At 37.2% G+C, this 21100-nt stretch overlaps 1 protein-coding gene across 50 annotated transcripts in view; it reads left to right on the forward strand.

Moving 5' to 3' along the window:
* Nucleotides 1–21100, forward strand: part of EIF4G3 (eukaryotic translation initiation factor 4 gamma 3) — a 375324-nt gene that overhangs the window by 177166 nt on the left and 177058 nt on the right. For 17 of the 50 annotated variants that reach the window (XM_065528559.2, XM_045379054.3, XM_065528544.2 and 14 more), the window contains one exon: nt 5823–5918. In XM_065528559.2, the coding sequence (XP_065384631.1) occupies nt 5889–5918 (30 nt within the window). In that variant the 5' untranslated portion in view covers nt 5823–5888. Of the gene's footprint in view, nt 1–5822; nt 5919–7304; nt 7431–10962; nt 10996–21100 lie in introns of all 50 variants that reach the window. The other 33 variants (XM_074018065.1, XM_074018064.1, XM_065528533.2 and 30 more) reach the window with 4 other exon arrangements.

Consider the following 21100-nt stretch of genomic DNA (forward strand, 5'->3'; position numbering starts at 1 on the left):
CTTAGGCCTTATTTACGCACATAGCCTACAGCACAGTGTTTCCTTTGTGCTAGATTTCTGCTAATGCTGTTGATTTAATTTTTATTATCAAAAATTATTTAGAGCTCTATAAAACAGCAGACTTCCTACTGGATATTCTGGTTTGCTTTGTTTTTTGTTTGTTTGTTCGAGACAGGTTCTCACTCTGTTGCCCAGGGTGAAGTACAGTGGCACAATTATAGCTCACTGCAGCCTCAACCTCCTGGGGTCAAGCGATCCTCTGACCTTGGCCTCCCAAAGTGGGATTACAGGCATGAGCCACTGCACCCAGCTTGCTTGGCATGTTTGTATTTCATGCAAGAGAAGCTGGAGGAGGACAGAGGTTTTCTTTATTAAATTTTTATTATAAAATAATCCTGCTGATCATTGGATATAATATAGAAGCATATGAAATAAAACCTATAAGTTGTATCCTGTACACTCTTTATAACTGTCTCTGAAGTAGTCAGTTTAAAATTTGCTACATATTTCTCTAAGACGTTTATCTTCCTTGGTTGATATATGTACTATGTGCATATGTTTAGTTTTTAAAGTTAAGACAGAGTCTTTTTATACTTAAAAATTCTACAATTTGCTTTTGTCACTTGATATTATTATGGACATCTTTCCATGGTGTATGTTAACTTTATTCATTTTAAAGATTATTCTATATTCTCTCAGTGACTAAGTACATAATCTCACCTTTTTTATATGTAGACATTTAGAATATTTCCAGTTTTTTTGTTTTTGAGTATTTTTTTTTCTTTTAGGAAGGGCCCATTGTGAATATATTCACAGAGTGAGTTCCCTGAAGTGGAATCATAGAATCAAAAGGATAAGCATATTTAAAATGTACTCAGTATTACCTTATAGATTTTTTTTTTTTTTTGAGATGAAGTTTTGCTTTTATCATCTAGGTTGGATTGCAGTGGTACGATCTTGTTTCACTGTAACCTCTGCCTCCCGAGTTCAAGCGATTGTCCTGTCTCAGCCTCCCAAGTAGCTGGGATTACAGGTGCCCACCACCATGCCCAGCTAATTTTTGTATTTTTAGTAGAGACAGAGTGAAACTGTTGGCCAGGCTGGTCTTGAGCTCCTGACCTCAGGTGATCTGCCTGTCTCTACCTCCCAAAGTGCTGGGATTACAGGCATGAGCCACCACACCTGGCCCTTTATAGCTCTTTGAAAAGTTGGCAGCTTAGTTTTTTAGTCAGATTTATGTTTGTTCACATACAGCGTGTACAATACTGAGTTTAATCTTTATGGCAGAATTTAGTTTAGGTGATGGCAGAATCTTAAAACGAGAAATGGCATGTCATCTCTGACTTTATATAAAGTACTTATAATAGTACCTGAAACCTAGTAAAAGCTAAACAAATGTTTTATGTTATAATTATTTTTGTTAGCTTAAGTCCATTGTACTGTATTGTGAAAATAGGAAATGTAGATTTATTTTTTCGCATGTCTGTGGTTTGAAAACCATCACGTCTGGAGTCTTGTTATACTTGATATGCTGTGTTAGTTTGTTTTGTCTTATAATGGAATTCACCATTTCTACCTGTGGTTGACTGTCCAAATCACTGCTTTTAACATCATCATTAGGGATTTAAGGGTTATATATACACCATAAGGACTGTTGTAATTGGCTTTTCAGTAACATTATTAATTTACATCGTTTGCTGGGTTTGCTGTCACTATTGCGTTCTTATCTCCCCCCAATATAAAAAGTATTAAAAAAGGTTTATTGAAACATAAAATTAATAATGGAAATGAGAACAGATGTCTGTAACTCATCAACTTGGACAGTATACTGGATTGCAGTGTAAATTCTGTGTGTTCATCCATATGTCCTTGGAGAAGTAAATCTTTGTGATGACTTTGAAATTACTTGAAAAGGGAAAGTACAAACAGAAGCTCTGATTATTATTGAAATGATTATTCATTGATCTGTCCCTAGTTTTCTATGCATTTGATGTGAAACATGGTCAAAGTATGTTCCCACTGAAACTTTTACATTATTTTTCAACAAAGCATGGTAGTAAATTAAGGAAATTATTCTAGAATAAATCATTAAATGAAGAGAAGAGATAAAAGAGTAGAGGCATCTTTTACAGTTGCACTGCTTACAGCAATGGTAGGTAACAAGTCATACCATTCCTAAGAAGTTTCTAAAGGCATCCACAGAGAATGGAAAAATGCTCTGAACGATCATTGAATGATCTATCAGCAAAATTTCTTTGTCATGTGCCTCTGTTAAGCATTGCATATTGCTAATGGTATAATGGCATACATTGTGACAGAACAATTACTTCTGTATGTGGCTGCATTAGAGATTGTGCTCTCCATTTTATGAAACTACTTGTGTACAGAGTCTGAATTAGCTCTTGGCATATGTACAAAGTAAATATGAGAAGAAGTACTTGATTATTATTTTTTTAGTCTTTTTTAGAGTAGAAAGCCTAAGACAAAAGAAAATAATTTTTTGTTTTTTTAGTAATCATTTTCAGAGCAAGGATATAATCTGGAAAAAGGCGCATTGGGAACATTGTTGACAGAGCCCCAGCCATATGTGTGATCAGGGAGGGTGTTCTTTCTGAACAGAAGAACTTTATCTTTGACTGCCAATTCACATATTGCATTTTCAGTTGGCTGTATGTTGCCTTATTTGGCTTGAGTGTTGAAAATATTGTTAAAATTTTGACTGAAGTCAAATAAGGTTGTCATGTATATTTTTAGCATGTTCAATGAAATACTATGGATTCCCTTTCTATTTCAATAGTACAACAACTATGAGAGAACAAAGTGTTCCTCTAATTGAAGTGTAGAAAGAGGCAACATTTCTTTATGTTTTTGTAAGTGATATATTTCAATGTTATATTTAATATCTTGACATTTAGAAATTCCTGCTTCAGAATACCTTCAAATTAAATTAGTGTCAAAATATATCCTAAGATCAAAGAGCCTCATTACTGAGAAATGACCTTATGAATACTTGATTTTTTTTTTAATTTAATGAAGAATGAAATTGGTGCTCTCTTTTAAAACTATATCCAAATTCTCTAATAGAAGTTGAAGAAATACTTTCCCTATCTCAGTGGAGCCAGAATTAATAAGAAATTCATTCCTCATGTTTGTTTAAGTTAAAATAGTCAAACTTGCAGCCTTTCAGATTTTGAATGTGATACATACACATAAATGTTGTGTCTGAAACAGTGCTGTAAATAATCGTTGATAAGAAAACTTTGAATAAGTTTTAGGTAGTGTTTGACCCATTTATTAATTATTTGATAGACATGAGATACTTTGCTGCCATATTTTTAGGTTAGTGGCTAGATTTAGTAGAACTAGAGTAGGAAAGGAAATCAATCTGATGTTGAACCTTAGTGTCAGCTACAGAGATGGCTATATTAAGGTTACCATGTTGAAAGATTGCCAGACAGCCTGTGTGTCTAATATGAAGCCATTAATTTTGTTTTGTATGACTCATAAAGAAAAAGAAAAAGAAATTTTGTTTTGTTTTGTTATTTGGAAGGTATGATGAATCCTGTCAAATATTTCCTTTAAAATTGGTGATCCGGCTAAACATTAAATGGTCAACAGATGCTAATACTTTCCAGATATATTATTTACTTTGTTTTCTTAGGTAAGATACTTCAGTTTTTCAGTCCTTGGTTTCCTCATTCATAGCTGTGGGATAGTGGTAAATAAAGGTGCTTTGGGAATATTTTACTTTATCTCATTTAATCTTCACAAACTGCCTTGAGAGGTATGTGTGTTGTTCCTGTTTACATTCATGGGAAAGATAAATGAGTTGCCCAAACTAACAACGGTATTCAGTAGCAATTGTTAGGATTTCAGTCCAAGTCTTGTGAGTATATGTCCATTGTTCTTGGTGGCATTTCATTTTACATACGTTACAAGCATTTTTTAAAAAAAATATTGAATAGCACACAGTTTAATAGTAACAATTGGGCCGGGCGCGGTGGCTCCAGCCTGTAATCCCAGCACTTTGGGAGGCCGAGACGGGCGGATCACGAGGTCAGGAGATCGAGACCATCCTGGCTAACACGGTGAAACCCCGTCTCTACTAAAAAATGCAAAAAAACTAGCCGGGCGTGGTGGCGGGCGCCTGTAGTCCCAGCTACTCAGGAGGCTGAGGCAGGAGAATGGCGTAAACCCGGGAGGCGGAGCTTGCAGTGAGCCGAGATCGGACCACTGCACTCCAGCCTAGGTGACAGAGTGAGACTCCATCTCAAAAAAAAAAAAAAAAAAAAGTAACAATTGGCATGGATTTGCAATGAAAAGCTTATGTTTTTATTTTCAGAAAATATATGGTAAATTAGCCGTGTGTATTACATTATCACTTATTCTAAGGTTTTGTATAAGGTTCTTATTGGTTATTGATTTTTATGGGATCATTTAAAAGGATTAAGGTATGTAAGTCTTGGCAAGATTACAGCAATATGTAACCGTTAACTGTGTAGACTCTAATTGTGGCTCTGAGGTGTCTTCTTCAAGGAAAGCACACCATAGCAAAAGCAAGTGTTCTCATCCATGTTTGATATTGTTTGTGGTTTGGGCTATCCATTTCAGAACTAGATGAATTCACAGTAGGTCCTCTTTGCATTGATAATTTCAAATAATTGTACCTAGTGTTTCCTTCATCTTTTTGTGCTGCCACAATTGTGTATATGAATGTTCTGGTTGATGCTCTCAGGAGCGTCAACAATGCTGAATAGAGAGGTAACCACCAGATTCTTACTAGGTCATGCTTTCCTTCTAACCATGATGATGAGGCATGATAAGGCAATTTACATTGGCAAATTTGAAATCATTGATGATCAGAGAGCAGGGAAAAATTGTTGGGAACCTCACAGGCAGGTTAAATAAGTGTGGAGTGATCAGCCTGAGATATGATGTGCAACTCAAAGATCTAGAAAAAAATGGCAGAATAATCTGCTCTCATCCTGTCGGTTTTGTTTCATTGCACTGACAACCTTACCTGGCATCAGAGACCTTGAAGAGGCAAGGTGAAACACACAGGAGGGAAAGTTCTGGGATGCTTTTTCTAGCAACATAATACATACTTGTAAATAAAATGCCTTAATGCACAAAAAAAGAAAAATGATTACACCTAGATTTTGGGTTGGTGATGTCCTTTTATCAGGAGATTTATGGTAACTTAAAAAGTGTTGCACTAGCTGGTAAGGAAGCTCTTGCCTGTAGTTCCAGCTGCTGAAGAGGATGAGGCGAGAGGATCTCTTGAGCCCAGGAGTTCAAGACCAGCCTGGGCAAATACCAAGACTCTGTCTCTTAAAAAAAATTAAAAAGTTGTTCGGGCGCTTTGGGAAGCCAAGGCAGGAGTATTTCTTGAGGCCTGGAGTTTGAGCCCAGCCTTGGCAACAAAGTGAGACCCTGTCTCTGCAAAAAGAAAAAAGAAAGAAATAAAAAAAATTAGTCCAGCACAGTACTGTGTGCCTGTAGTCCCAGCTACTCCAGAGGCTGAGGTGGGAGGATCCACTTAAAACCATGAGTTTGAGGCTGCACCAAGCCATGATTGCGCCATTGCACTGTAGCCCAGGTGACAGAGTGAGACCCCAGTTCATTAATTAAAGGAAAAAAAAAAAAAGGAACTGCACTTGATTTTGAGTTACTGGATATTGTGATAAAGTTAAATTGTTAAAAAGTAGAACTGTAAACCACATTAATAACCACTTCTATAAACTTTTATAAAACATCTTGAACTTGAATTGCCATGCCATCTTTTTTCAAAATATTATGTTGTTCTTGCCATTCTTTGACAGACGCCTTATCCCTCTGGACAGAATGCAGGTCCAACCACGCTGGTATACCCTCAAGCCCCTCAGACAATGAATTCACAACCTCAAACCCGTTCTCCGGTAAGTAAGCAGAAGCTTGTAGCAAATTACATTCTCTACCTGTGTTTGTGTGTGTAGTGGCTTGGGTTTCTTTGCCAAATATTTTTACTGGATTTTGGAAGTTTCTTCCAAAGATGATTTATTATTACGACTACTACTATTATTTGTTAGTTTGTATTTTCAGACCTTACCTGTAGCAATAATTAAATTTATTGAGAAAAAGAAGAGGTGGAGCTTTTAACCCCCCACCCCCTTTTAATACTTTTCTATAGCATGATTTTTAAGTCTGGTTGCATTCAAGTTTACTTTATTTTAGCTTATAATTTTTGTTAGTTGTACTGTTCAAAATTCAGGTAAGAGTAAAGTACAATGATTTTAGGAGTAAATTGAATTTCACTAATTAAATTCTCAAATCCCAGTGGTTTGAGGAAGCAGGACTTTTCAATCAGTGTTATTAGGTCTGTTCTCACCATTTGACGGTGTGGGTATGTGCATGACATATACCAGTGAGTGTATTCATTTATTCAAATGGTAAATAAATTGTGATACAAATGTAAATGCTATCATCCTCTTTTTTCATCCTTTACATGAATTGCAGTAAGTACTGCCAAGACTGAGAATTTACACAAGGTTCATCCTTTGTTTCACAAAAGTATACAGTGGCTTCAGCTCTCCATTCCTTAGAACATCGTTTCCTGCCCTGCATGATTAACTTTGGCTAGAAGGTGCTTCTGTAACATCTCACATTGTTTATCTCACATCCCTCTTTGTACCTCAGCTCTGTGTATTCTTCAGAATACAGGGATTTCTTTTTGTTCTCTGCCCCTGCTTTTTTGCCTGGAGTGCAGGAATACCTCATTGCATTAGCTCCTATTCATTTCGTTTTATGCATGAATTTATAATTGTTTAAATGTACCAAAGACTTACTCAGAGAACTAGGAGAGCATAGTCTGCACCAAAATGTAATCTCTTTCTTATCCTTTTTCTATTTTCCTTTTCCCTTTTGCCCTGTTCTCCAACAGCTGTTCTTAGATCCTGGTTCTCCCCAGTGGGTGGAGGAACCATTCTAAAGAGGTGGGACTTTGGTCCTAGTTGCCTGTTTGCTTGTCTCTTTTTTTGCTGAAATAGTCAATAAGATGTCTGATACAGGTTTTGTTATGAGAGTGGTTCAGGGATGTGTACACTTGACTACTTGGGTCTGAGATCTCACCAGATCAATTTAGGTAGGCCCTGGTTCTAATAATTAAACATGGAACATTATGGTAAGCTCCTATTGCAAAGAATTCTTTGGCCCTCTTTCTCTATGCCCCCACCCCTCTTTTCTGATTATCAAAAAAGAAAATAAATTAAATTTACATGGTTAGAACTGGCGCAGAACCTGACTGAAGAGCTGCATCTCTAAACCAGTTTTTTTGACAGCCCAGCAGAACAGTGCCAATACATTGCACAGACAACTGGAAGAGGAGGAAGGTTTTGGAACAGACTCCCGTTTACAGGTCCTTGGCTGGAAGAGGCTGGATAAAATACTGCATTGTAAGCAATATAACAAACTGTACTTCTTGCAGGCAGTGGTGCCTCTGGCACTTAATATTTTTGACCACATCCATTTATTGGCTGATGAACAGAAATGCATTGATCGCTTCCTCTCTGAAAGTTCAACCTAGCATGGCAGTTTCTGCCAGGCATAGTGGGGAAAAGAATAACAAATTGGGTGGGTGTTCTCTATTGGGAATTAGGAAGAATTTGGGGGTTTAGATTTTTCTTTATTTTAAACTTGAAGTGAGATATCCCTTTCAGATAAATTTGAATTTAAAAGATAAATATCAAGGCTTCTTTTTACTCCCTTTCAATTTTATAATTGAATATTAAGGAGGAAATTGTCTGTAGTTGTCAGCCATTTTTCTGTGGTCATAAACTCTTCAGATACTATTCTCTATACAGTTTTTGCCATCTGCTCTGCTAGTGACCATTACCCACCCCATTACTAAAAACCACACACATAACATTCCATTACATACCCTAAAACAAGTGCAAGACTAGCAGACTCCAGCCTACTCTTGCTTCTTGTTTTAGGTTTGATTTTCTTTATTTTGTTATGGGTTTTTTGTTGTTGTTGCCGTTGTGTTTTTTGTTTTGTTTTGTTTTGTTTTTTTTTGGCACTGGGAGGGTGAAGTTGGGGTCTGAAATTTGGCACGATTGCGTTTTCTGTTTACATCCCAAGTTGTCATAGTCTAGTCTCATCCATCTCATAGCTGTCCCAACTGGTGAGGAGAGGTAAGCTGTTACATTAAGGAAGGGCCTCTTCCTGTGGCTTTGTAGAGCAGCTAAAGCTTACTCCATTCTATTTCTGCATTAATAGGCCATTGGCAATTGCACAGTTTTAGGCTTTTCTGTTCTTCCCTGGACAGCTGCCTTTGCAATCCAACTGGCTTCAAATGGCCTCCCTCCCTCCTTCAGGTTATCTTTGTGCCTGTCTTTCTACTTGATGCTTAGAATCTTAGTTAAATTCATAATATGGAAAGAAAATCTTTTTTAAAAGTAATAAAAACACTGATAAGCTATCTGTTCCATTTTCTCGTTTTACCGGAACTTTTAAACAGTGTTAGTTGTTGTTGTTGTTGTTGTTGTTTTTAATAGCCTGTCTAAAGTAGTGAAGCTATTAAATACTTAATTTGGAGAGGGAGACAGTTTGGCTTTTGTAATAACTCTAACCATTGGTTATTTTTATAATTTGTGGTATTGTGTCAAAATTATATCAGTGTTATGTTGGCCATGCTCAGTTACCAACTGTGCATAGAAGGGGTGAGTAAGTGGGTGGGTGGCATTAACATTGGATGCAAGTTCACAGAAGGCCGCTTTCCTTTATATCTACAGTCCTCACCATCTTAAAGACCCTTCTTTAACAAAAAGGAAAGAAAAAAGAAAGAAAAATTTCTATTTTTAACATGAGCCAGCAGCGACTACAGTTTGTTCTGTTGCTTACAGCTACCCATAGGATTAAGACTATTGTCATTTCAAATGAAAAACTCAATAGCCAATGGTGACTAGTGCAAAATAGACTAGGGTACTTTCCTAGGGCACTTTCTACTAACTTAAGTTGGGATTTTCTTTCTTGCTTTTGTTTTTATATATGTGTAATTTTATAAGATACTCTTCTTGTTCATAGAAAGTTCTCTTTTGACTGGAACATTCAAACTGTACAAAGTTTTAGCTTTTATTTTAGAGCCTTGAAAATGGGACATTTTCTGTGGAACAGTGATAAGACAGGTACTGCCATACTCAGGTTAATTTTGTAACATGGCCCCTCTCTTCCAGTTTCTTCAAAAGTGTCAGGAAGAAACATTTCATACTCCACTCCCGACTTTCATACCACATGCCTGGTATTGCCTATTCTTGTCCATAGTAGAAGTATGATGTTTTCTTCTCCTAATTGGAAAACTGAAAATGTAAGACCTCAGTTTCTTTGAAGAGAAAATTTTCTGCAAGAACTGTAGCTGCCAATTATCATCATTCTGAAAAGCTGTATTATATTGATTAGCCAAATATGATGGCTGACCTAACATAACCCAACCTTATAGGTCATTAATGTACTTTTCATTACTTGAACAACAGGTGACATTTTAGCTTCTGAGGTGAATTCTTGACAGAGATGTTTTCAGCTGTCTCCTACATTGTGGCCACGTGTTCTACTGTAATTGGTTGAAATTTTAAAATCTGAACTAATGGTAGTTGGGGAACTAATTCCAAATGTTTTGCAAATCAGTATTGCACATAACTGAAATGCTGAGCCTGAGAGATTGTTTCTTAATCGCCAGTCTAATTCATCTGTAGTGTTAAGCTGACAGAAGGAAGTCTCTATAGAGGAAATAAGACAGCCAAAGACATATATTTTAGCTCCTAAATATATTAGATAAAAACCCTGTATATGGTTTACATTAAACACTGCTTTCTAAATATTTTCTTTTACTATTGAAGAGGATGGTTAACATTACAATAGCTAATGTATTAGTATCCAGAATATGGCTCTACATACCCCAATATTTTTGTCTGTTCCTTTCAGTTAAAATGTATTCAAACCCAAATTTGGCCGGGTGAATTATTTGATCCTAGAGGTTTAGCAGTTAAAATTCACATAGGTGAAAAAACTTTTTCTTTTATTCTAAGTTAGTGGAAGGGTTGGAATATATATTAGCCACTTTCAAGTACTCAGTGAGTTAGCTGAGGAATTACATTTCTTTGTGCTTTATTCTTAGATGACAATAGGTACATATACACAGTGCTTTGCTGTTGTCTATAGTAATTAAGAGATTTGACTTATTTACTCTTTTTTCTTCTCAAGCCTATAAGAATACCACTTGGATTAATCATGTTAGAGACTGATGTTCTTTACTAGCTGTTTGCCTTGACATGCCTTGTATTAAACTATACTAGTTAACTGCATTTAAACTTAAGAGTGTGTGTGTGTGTGTGTGTGTGCGCGTGTAAAGTCATAAAAAATTTTTTCTTTAACTCTTAAGAAATTAAGATATTGAAACTTCCATTTCATGGATAAGATATCCCATTTAACTTAAGAAAATTTGCAATTAATCCTTTTACATTTTTTACTTCCTGCTGGACTTTGTAATTATCTCCTGGTTAGGTCTTGTAATGTAAAAACTTTCTCATTTCCTCCAGCTGTATCAGTTACATACAGCATACTTGATTTTCACGTTTGTCTTAATATAACCACTTAATTTTTCAAACTTTCTTTTGCCTTATTTTAGGGTTGTTGTTTTTCAAAAAAAATAGTCCTATTAGAGAGTACCTTACATGCCTAACAGCATAGCCTGTTTCTCTCCCAGCTGATAAATGGCAAACTATTCTGATAGTGGTGTTAACCTGTTGAATCTTAGTACCTGTCTGTCACTGTCCTGCAGCAAAGCTTTGACTGTTTTGTGTGTTGTTTTTTATTTCCCCGCTGTGGGTTTTTTTCTTTTGGCATATTGTGTGAAATTTTGGTTTTTGTTGTGGTGTTTCTGACTCTTTGTGCCTTTCCTTTTGTGTTTGTTTTCCCTCCTTTTCTCAGTTTGCAGCGGGGCCTCGACCTCCCCATCATCAGGTACTGTACCCTTGCCCCTTCACTATCACCCTTAACTAATAGGTGGGGGCTTTAGTAGCTGCTGACTCTTAGAATGCTGCCATCCCATAGAACTACTCAAATTACTCATTTCAAGAGTAGCTTTTATCTGATCTAATTCAACTTTCTTTGTCCTTCATTAATCTCACTGCATTTTGTTATTAACAAATCCGTTTGCCTCTGTTTATGGCACATTTAAAAAATGCTACATTCTTTTTTCTTGCCAAACAAAGATTGTTTTTAAATTTTACAATTTTGAAAAATTGAGATATTAAGTGTTTATAGATTTTGTGGATATTTGTAGTAAGTTAAATTTAACTGAATGAAGCAGGCAGCATTCTATGGGTTTTCTGTTAACATTCTGATATAACCTGTATTGATGTGTATAAAATAGCATTAGTATTTCTAAAACTACTTAAACTCAGTTACTAACTTAGATCTAGTAATAAATTGATTAAAAATAGTGTACATCCATTTGCTGGATAGAATTTTTTTTATACTTAGGACACAGAGAAAATAGATACCTTAATTAATTTAAATAACTTTATCCTATTGGTTTTCTAAATGAAATAATTGTATAAACCAAAATTTCAAAAGTATGTATGTGAACACTGTCATTTAGTAGGAATCTGTTTAGAGGTGGCAAGACAGAAGGACTTTCAGGGTTCTCCCTCCAACCCCCAATAGCTTTTTATGGGGTATTCTGAAACATTTTCTTCTGCTGAAAGAGCTTCGGTTTAGAGTCTGTTCATATTACAAGCTTTACTATTTAACCAGCTGGTTAGGCAAATCTTTTTCTGCATCTTTGTTTCCTCATATGTAAAATGGAGTTAATATCTCTGCCATAGAAATAGTGTAAGCATTTGGCACAAAACAAGCAGTCAGTAAGTGGTAGCTGTCTTTAATATGATTGTTATGGAACAAAGTATGGTTGGATAAAGTAAATACTACCAGTATTTGCCTGTGTTATCATATTTAGAATTCTTATTACTGAGTTAGTGGATATTGTTTAGTTGAAGGCTTCCATTGTCTTGAGTGATTTAATACCTGACTCTTTTTCTCAAAATGTAGTCCTTCCAATCTGGAGACTGTAAGGGCAAAGCAAATCTGAGTTATTAAAGGTACTTTGCAGGAGGATGGCTACATGAGGTGGATGGCTATTGTTTGGGTTTCATAATGAAATAAAACCTTGGGGTATTTTTTTTTTTTAAATTCAGAGATAGTGTTGTAAAGTATTAATACTTTAAGATGGACTTTGCCATCAACTAGACCTAGGTTTGATTCTTCCATATTATAACCGAGGGTTCTTGGATAAATCATTTACTGCTCTCCACCTTAGTTTTCTCACCTGTAAAATGGAGACAATAATACCATGTTGAAACTATTATGGGCCGGGCACAGTGGCTCACGCCTGTAATCCCAGCACTTTGGGAGGCCGAGGCGGGTGGATCACGAGGTCAGGAGATTGAGACCATCCTTGCTAACACGGTGAAACCCCCTCTCCACTAAAAATACAAAACATTAGCCGGGCGTGGTGGCGAGCGCCTGTAGTCCCAGCTACTCAGGAGGCTGAGGCAGGAGAATGGCATGAACCCGGGAGGCGGAGCTTGCAGTGAGCTGAGACTGCGCCACTGCACTCTAGCCTGGGTGACAGAGTGAGACTCCATCTCAAAAAAGGAAACTATTATGAAAAGTAAATGAGATAATGAAAATAAAATGATTATCAGGGTGTTTGGCACATAGTAACTAGGACATATGATTAATATTATGACTACTAATAATAAAAATACTAGTTTCTTGTGTAAAAGAGTGTTTATAATTTTATTTAAAAATTTAGTCCAGGGCCATAGAGGCATGGCTTAAATTTTAATCCAGGGACAAGGCAAATACTCCTAAAAGAGAGAGACATTGGGGATCTTTGCTCAAGAAGCAGAGTGAAAAGAAACTATTAGTGAAATAACTGCAAAGGAATTAGGGCGAAAATGTTTTCTGAGCTCCTTTATGTAAGGCACCTGTTAATTTCTTTGTTCACATGCTTGTGTTTTTCAAACCTTGGTTTATTTCATAAGTCATTTCAGATAGCTTAAGGTAAACTGTAAGTAGAAGGAATTAACATTACCATTGGCCACAGTTATTTTGTTGGATTTTCTACTCTGTAGATTGATGGAATGATGAGTGAATTTTGAAACAAAAGCAATATTGCTTAATAGGCCAGGTATGGTTGCTCACGCCTGTAATCCCAACGCCTTGGGAGGCTGAGGTGGGTGAATCACTTGAGGTCAGGAGTTCAAGACCAGCCTGGCCAACATGGTGAAACCCCATCTGTACTAAAAATGCAAAAATTAGCCGGGCATGGTGGCAGGCACCTGTAATCCCAGTTACTTGGGAGGCTGAGGCAGGAGATCACTTGAACCTGGGACGCGGAGGTTGCAGTGAGCCAAGATCATACCTGCACTCCAGCCTGGGCGACAGAGCGAGACTCCATCTCAAAACACAAAAACAAACAAACAAAAAAGATCCAGATTACTAAATAGCCTGGACATTTCTTATTAAGACTAGTAACTCTTTTAAAGACTGTTGATCAAAAAATTTAGGTTCTTAATGAAAATAGCACAAACTTTAAGGTTGTGTTTCTGCTACTTGTGTTCGATAATAGTGGTTCTAAAATTAGGATACTGTATTTAAGCATTTGTAATGAGCCTTGGGAAATTCTGTTTTCTAAGAAAACTTTTTTATGAGCTTTAAAGTTATGTGGTACATTTTGTCTTTCTTTAATTCCAACAATTGGGGAAAATGTTCAGAAATCTCTGTGAGAAAAGATTGATTTCAGCCCACATTTTCGTGTGCAGTATGACTCAGTAAAGAGCAGATTAGTCGTTTAGCTGTATGATAATTCTCATGAATTTATGGCTAGTTTTGATTATTTTAAAAATAGAAGTATAGGCCAGATACGGTATTTGATGCCTGCAATCCCAGCACTTTGGGAGGCTGAGGCAGGTGGATCACTTGAGCCCAGGAGTTAAGAGATCAGCCTCAGTAACATGGTGATACCTCATCTCTACAAAACAAAAATATAAATACAGAAATTAGTTGGGCGTGGTGGTGCATGCCTGTAGTCCCAGCTACTCTGGGAGGCTGAGGTAGGAGAATCATCTGAGCCCACGTGGTCAAGGTTGCAGTGAGGTGTGATTGTGCCACTGTACTCTAGCCTGGGTGAAAGAGTGAGACCTTGTCTCAAAAGAAAAAAAAAATTATAAATGTTTATTATATTATTTATTTATTACCAAGGAAAATAATTATTGTTTAACAATAGTTCTTGGAGGTGAGTTCCTAAGATGCAGCATAAACCCAGAGGAATGATTTTTAATTCAGAAAATTCAGGTAGCCGGCACTTTTTTCCTTTGTTATCCTTCTTTTTCTTGAACACCAGTTAAATTCTTTTCATCATATCACAGAGAATTGAATAAGGGTGTCTGTACCCTTGCCTCAGGCAGCAACAGTAATTACCTTGAATAGAGGAGGAGAAAGACATGGGGTTGAAAGTGGCATAGCTGAGCAGAGCTAACTGAACCGGCATTATGTATGGTATAGCATCCACAGGAGATGTGGGGTCAGTTTAGTTTGTTTCACTACGGAATAGGTGTTGGCATGTGGGTGGGATAAGCAGTTATCAAAACTGCCCTATATAATACAATTAATTTAGTATCCTTTGGGCTCTAAATGCCAGTAGAATTTCCCTAGTGACAATTAGAAAACAAAGCAAAACAAAAACACCACTGTACATTTCCATGGAAGTGACAGCATTTCCCATTTGAGAATCGCTTACTGAATCTGTATTTCACAGTATCTTCTCTTCAGATCTAAAGTCAGGTAGCACCTAAACCCTGAAAGATTTACAGAGGAGTTGCTCATAATACAAAACAAGACATAGAGACTTGCATAATGAAATGCAAGCTATTGGAGGAAACAAACATTGAGTGGTATACAGAGAATATGCTTTTAAAGGGAAAACCCTCATGTTCTGGGATATTTTGGATTTGACATGCTTAAGACTTAAAGTGGAATTGAAGGCACAAATGGTTTTTTCGTCTGTGGTAGTTGGCTTTGGCCAGTGAATAGATTTCTTTTTTGTCCTTTATTGCATTATTCATCAGTGGCTACCTTTCTGATCATTTTACATGCTTTCATGCTTTGATCTCAGTTTATTTTTTGAAGGAATTTGTTGTTGGATGATGTTTTTAATGATTATTGTTTCTAAACTCCAATAGCAAATATAATAATTTTTTGTTGATGCTTAGTAAAAATTGCAAAGTATGTTCTATAGCTGTTGCAAAAAACTATGTAATTATTTAGGTAGGCTTTTTGGAATTAATTGCTTGTGAAAAGAAAACATCACCCAGTTTAGTAATCTAGAATTTAAATATTTTTTCTGTGTAAGATAGAGTTAACCTGAATTCAAGTAAACAAAAATAAACAAGATTTTAAATGGTAAATGTTTTCTTTGTTCTTAATGAAATCAAGAAACTGCTTTGAGTGTATTTTTTGGAACTTCTTTTATTTAGAAGGTCTTGTAACTCTGTTTGGAGGGCTAGAGCTCTTTTTGAGTCCACACAAATCAAATGCACCATACTGCAGTTAGGATTATTTCAGCCCCATCGCCTTCCTAATATTACTATTAGTTTTTGTATTTTGTGGAGATTCTTCAGATTATTGAGGATGTGCTATTCTTTTGGCATTTTATAAACTGAAGAGCTTTTAGAATTACAGTTTTCTTCAAAGATAAAACGAGAAATGCTAAGTCATTTTATATGCAAAACACTCTTGGCTTTAGAAATATGTCAACTATTTTTGTACTGATGCTTGAAAATCCCAAGGTAATTAGAAACTGAAAGAACAGAAAGTACACACAGAATTATAGCAAGTCACTTGGTATAATTTGGATTCTGGCTTGTGTTGTTTACTTTAAGTATTTGGTCATTAAAATCTGTGTAGTTCTGGTTTAAAGTTACTTAGGTTCCTGTCCTTATTTTACTTTTGGGTTTCACAATAGAGATTAAGTGTTGGTCATATACTATGACTAAGTAGTCTTTTCATTATGGGAAAGATCAGGGAAATGGTATTTTAAAGTGTTCATAGGACAAAACACTGTAGTTTTTTGATACATGATTTTAGTTCACATACTTTTCACAAATGCTGAAAAATATGCTGTATTCAAAGCAGTAGGATTTAGCATAAACAAATAATGAGCTTCATAAAACCAGCATATGCTAGCAGCAGCAGCAGGAGGAGGAGTATGTGCCATCAAGAAATGTCTTACTTGGTGCAAGCATTGAAATTGTGCATGTTTTCCTGTTGTGGTTTGGTTCTTTTTGTGAAAAAAGAAACTTTTGAAAAGAACAGCTGATTTATGTAGATTTCTTTTTCATTGTGATCCCTAAAGGTTTCTTTACTGAAAGTTTGTGGTGTTATATTCCTAGACGAGATATATTTGTTTTACTATAGGCAATTTATTAGGTTTGGAAAGTAAAATAAATGAAGGCTTGGGCTTGCCTCTGGGACCAGACCTGGTGCAACAGAATTAAATTGATATGAATAACAAGCCATCTCAAGCATCTATACAACCTTAAACCTCTTAAATTATGATCTTATGAACTATTTGTTTTTTGGAGCTTGATACAAGTGAGGGGTGGCTTTAAAACTGGTATCTCATTCACAAGGAGTTGTATAGTAGCAGCATAAATAGTGAAGAAAATATATATTGGGAGTCAGTAAAACTGGGATTCAGTTTCAGCTTCACTGCAAATTATCTTTGGGTGTCAGGTTTCTCATCTTCAAAATGGGAAAAATATGCTCATAAATGATGTAAGATTGAGATGATTTATAATAACTGCACGTATTTCCTATGGGTGTTGTGAGGATAAAGTACCTGCCTATCACAGTGTCTGAAATGTAGTAAGTCCTTGGTGTCAGTTTCCTTTAGCAGTGAGACCGCCTGCCTTTCCCCCTTTTCCCCAGCTATTTTTTAGCATGAATGAAGTATTTTATAATGATGCTCATTTCCAAGACTCTCCCTTATGATCTGACAGAACACCTTCTGTTCCTGACATAAACCTCTAGGGTAGCACTGTGTAATAGAGTTTCTATGATGATGAAAATGTTCTGTACTTGTGCTTTTCACTGCTGTAGCTGTACTAGCTATACATGGCTATTGAGCACTTTAAATGTGGCTAATGCAGCTAAATAACTGAATTTTTTTTTTTTTTTTTTTTTTTTTTTGGGAGACAGAGTCTCACTCTGTCACCTAGGCTGGAGTGCAGTGGCAGGATCTCAGCTCTCTACAACCTCCACCTCCCAGGTTCAAGTGATTTTTGTGCCTTGGCCACCTGAGTAGCTGGAAATACAGGTGTGAGCTACCACACCCTACTAATTTTTGTATTTTTTGTAGAGGCAGGATTTTGCCATGTTGGCCAGGCTGGTCTTGAGCTCCTGACCTCAAGCGATCCACCTACCTTAGCCTCCCAAAGTGCTGGGATTAAAGGCGTGAGCCACCGTGCTTGACCCAGAACTGAATTTTTGATATAAGTAGTCAAGTATGACTTGTGGCTACTGTATTGAACAACTTAGCTCTAGGGCTTACATATCCCGATTCTTAGTGAAACCTAAATTATATAATATTGACCACATGCAGGGAAATATAGAAAAAATTTGGAATGGAATAATCTCCGTTATAAATTATCATGGATCAACAGATTATCAAATTGACACCTGAGTCAAATTCCATTATGTGGACTCTTTAAAGCTTGTCCCTTTATAACTTGCCAGCAAATCATATCACTGTTCTTCAAGAGTACTTTAGACTTTTAAAAGATACTCACCAAGGAAATTCCTAATTGCAGATGTTAGTTTTTAATCTTCTAGTAGGCTAAACTGTATACTGCATAACACTAGAGATTTCAGAAGCATATTTTTTATTGCTTTGCAAGTTAGTAAATATAGGCATGCCTCGGAGATATTGCTGACTTGTTTTCAGACCACGACAATCAAGCAAATACTGCAATAAAGTAAGTCACATGAATTTTTTGGTTTCCCAGTGTATGTATGTTATGTTTCCACTATGCTCTAGTCTGCTAACTGAACAGTAGAATTATGTGTAAGAAAATGATGTACATATAGTAATTAAATACTTTCTCTTTTTTTGAGACAGAGTCTTGCTCAGTTGCCCAGGCTGGAGTACAGTGGTATGATCTCAGCTCATTGCAGCCTCTGCCTCCCGGGTTCAAGCAATTCTGCCTCAGCCTCCCAAGTAGCTGGGATTACAGGCGCGTGCTGCTATGCTGGCTAATTTTTGTATTTCTGGTAGAGACAGGGTTTCACCATGTTGGCCAGGCTGGTCTTGAACTCCTGACCTCATGATCTGCCCACCTTGGCCTCCTAAAGTGCTAGGATTACAGGTGTGTGCCGCCGCGCCTGGCCGGTAATTAAATACTTTCTGGCTAAAAAATGCTAATGATTATCTGAGTCTTCAGTGAGTTGTAATCTTTTTGCTGGTGAAGCATCTTCAGTGTAGGTGGGTGCTGACTGATCAGGATAGTGGTTGCTGAGGATTGAGGTGGCTGTGGCAATTTCTTGATATAAGACAAAGTTTGCCACATTGATGGACTCTTCTTTTTTTTTTTTTTTTTTAATTTATTTGTTTTTGAGATGGAGTCTTGCTGTGTCACCCAGGCTGGAGTGCAGTGGCATAATCTCTGCTCACTGCAACCTCCACCTCCTGCGTTCAAGTGATTCTCCTGCATCAGCCCCCTGAGTAGCTGGGACTATAGGCACATGCCACCATATCTGGCTAATTTTTTGTGTTTTTAGTAGAGCTGAGGTTTCACCCTATTGGCTGGACTGCTCTCAAACTCCTGACCGCAAGTGATCTGCCCACATTGGCCTCCCAAAGTGCTGGGATTACAGGCATGAGCTACTGCACCCAGCCAATGGACTCTTATTTTCTTGAAAGATTTCTCTGCAGCATGTGATGCTGTTTAACAGCATTTTACGCAGAGTAGAACTTATTTTATCATTGGAGTCAATCTCAAACTCTGCTGCTGCTTTATCAACTAGGTTTATGTAATATTCTAAATCTTTTATTGTCCTTTCAACAGTGTTCACAGCTCCTTACCAGGAGTAGATTCCATCTCAGGAAATCACTTTTTTTTTGCTCCTCCATATGAAACCAGTCCTCATTTGTTCAAATTTTATCATGAGATTGTCATGATAAAGTCAGTCACATCTTCGGGCTCTACTTTTTTTTTTCTTTTTTTTTTTTTGAGATGGCGTTTCACTCTCGTTGTCTAGGCTGCAGTGCAGTGGCGCCTTCTCGGCTCACTGCAACCTCCGCCTCCCAGGTTCAAGTGATTCTCCTGGCTCACCCTCCCAAGTAGCTGGGATTACAGACATTCGCCACCATGCCCAGCTAATTTTTTGCATTTTTAGTAGAGATGGGGTTTCACCATATTGGGCAGGCTGGTCTCGAACTCCTGACCTCAGGTGATCCACCCGCCTCGACTTCCCGAAGTGTTGGGATTACAGGCGTGAGCCACTGCTCCCGGCCCAGGTGCTACTTCTAATTCTAGTTCTCTTGCTATTTCCACTATATCAGCACTTACTTCTTCCACTGAAGTCTTGAATACTTCGTAGTCATCCATGAGTATTGGAATCAGCTTCTTCCAAATGCTTGTTAATGTTGATATTTTGGCCTTCTCCCATGAATCACAAATGTTTTTTCCCTTCCCTTCCCTTCCCTTCCCTTCCCTTCCCTTCCCTTCCCTTCCCTGCCCTGCCCTGCCCTGCCCTGCCCTGCCCTGCCCTGCCCTACCCTACCCTACCCTACCCTACGTCAGCCTCCTAAGTAGCTGGGACTCCAGTCGTACACTACTGCATCCAGGAATGTTATTAATGGCATCAGCAATGGTGAATCCTTTCCAGGAAGTTTTTAATGTAGTTTGCCCAGAACCATCAGAGAAATCAGTATGTATGGCAGCTGTAGCCTTACAAAATATACTTCTTAAATAATAAGACTTGAAAATCAAAACAAATCCTTGATCCATAGGCTGCAGAGTAGATGTGTTAGCAGGCATGAAAGCAACATTTATCTCTGTATACATCTCCCTCAGAGCTCTTGGGTGACTAGGTGTTTTCCCAGCAAGCAGTAATATTTTGAAAGGAATCTAAGCTCTCTACAATGGCCTTAAAATAGCCAGTAACCCATGCTGCCAACAGATGTGGTATCATTCTGGCTTTGTTGTTTTATTTATAGGGCATAGTCTGAGTAGATTTAGCATATTTCTTAAGGGCCCTAGGATTTTCCAGATAGTAAATAAGTACTGGCTTCAAATTAAAGTCACCAACTATATTAGCACCTAAAAGTCGAGTCAGCCTGTTGAAGCTTTGAAGCTTTGATGCTAGGCATTGACTTCTCACTAGCTATGAAAGTCCTAGTTAGAGAGAAGTCAATGCATGACATCTTGTTTCAATAGATGGCTGTTTCATCTACACTTAAAATCATGTGTAGGCACTTTCATCAGTTATCTTGGCTGGATCTTCTGGATAACTTGAAGCAGTTTCTCCATAAGCACTTGCTGCTTCACCTTGCACTTTTATGTTATGGAGACAGCTGCTTTCATTAAACCTCCTGAGCTAAGCTTTGCTATTCAAACTTTTCTTCTGTGGCTTTCTTACTTCTCAGCCTTCATAGAATTGAAATGAGAGTTAGGAGCTTGCTTTGGATTACATTTTGGCTTAAGGGAATGTTGTGGCTGGTTTGATCTTCTGTCCAAACTGCTCTCACTTTCTCCATAACAGCAATAAGGCTGTTTTGCTTTCTTATCATTTGTGTGTTCACTGGAGAGTAGCACTTTAAATTTCCTCCAAGAACTTATTCTTTGCATTTACAACTTGGCTTTTGAAGTAGCTTTCAGCCTATTTCAGCTTTTAACATGCTTTCCTCACTAAGTTTAGTCATTTATAGTTTTTATTTAAAGTGAGAAATGTGGCACAAGACCACATAGAGACCACTGTTCAGTTATTAATTTTGATATAA

The sequence above is a fragment of the Macaca fascicularis genome, chromosome 1, assembly GCF_037993035.2.
Source record: "Macaca fascicularis isolate 582-1 chromosome 1, T2T-MFA8v1.1".
NCBI lineage: Eukaryota > Metazoa > Chordata > Mammalia > Primates > Cercopithecidae > Macaca > Macaca fascicularis.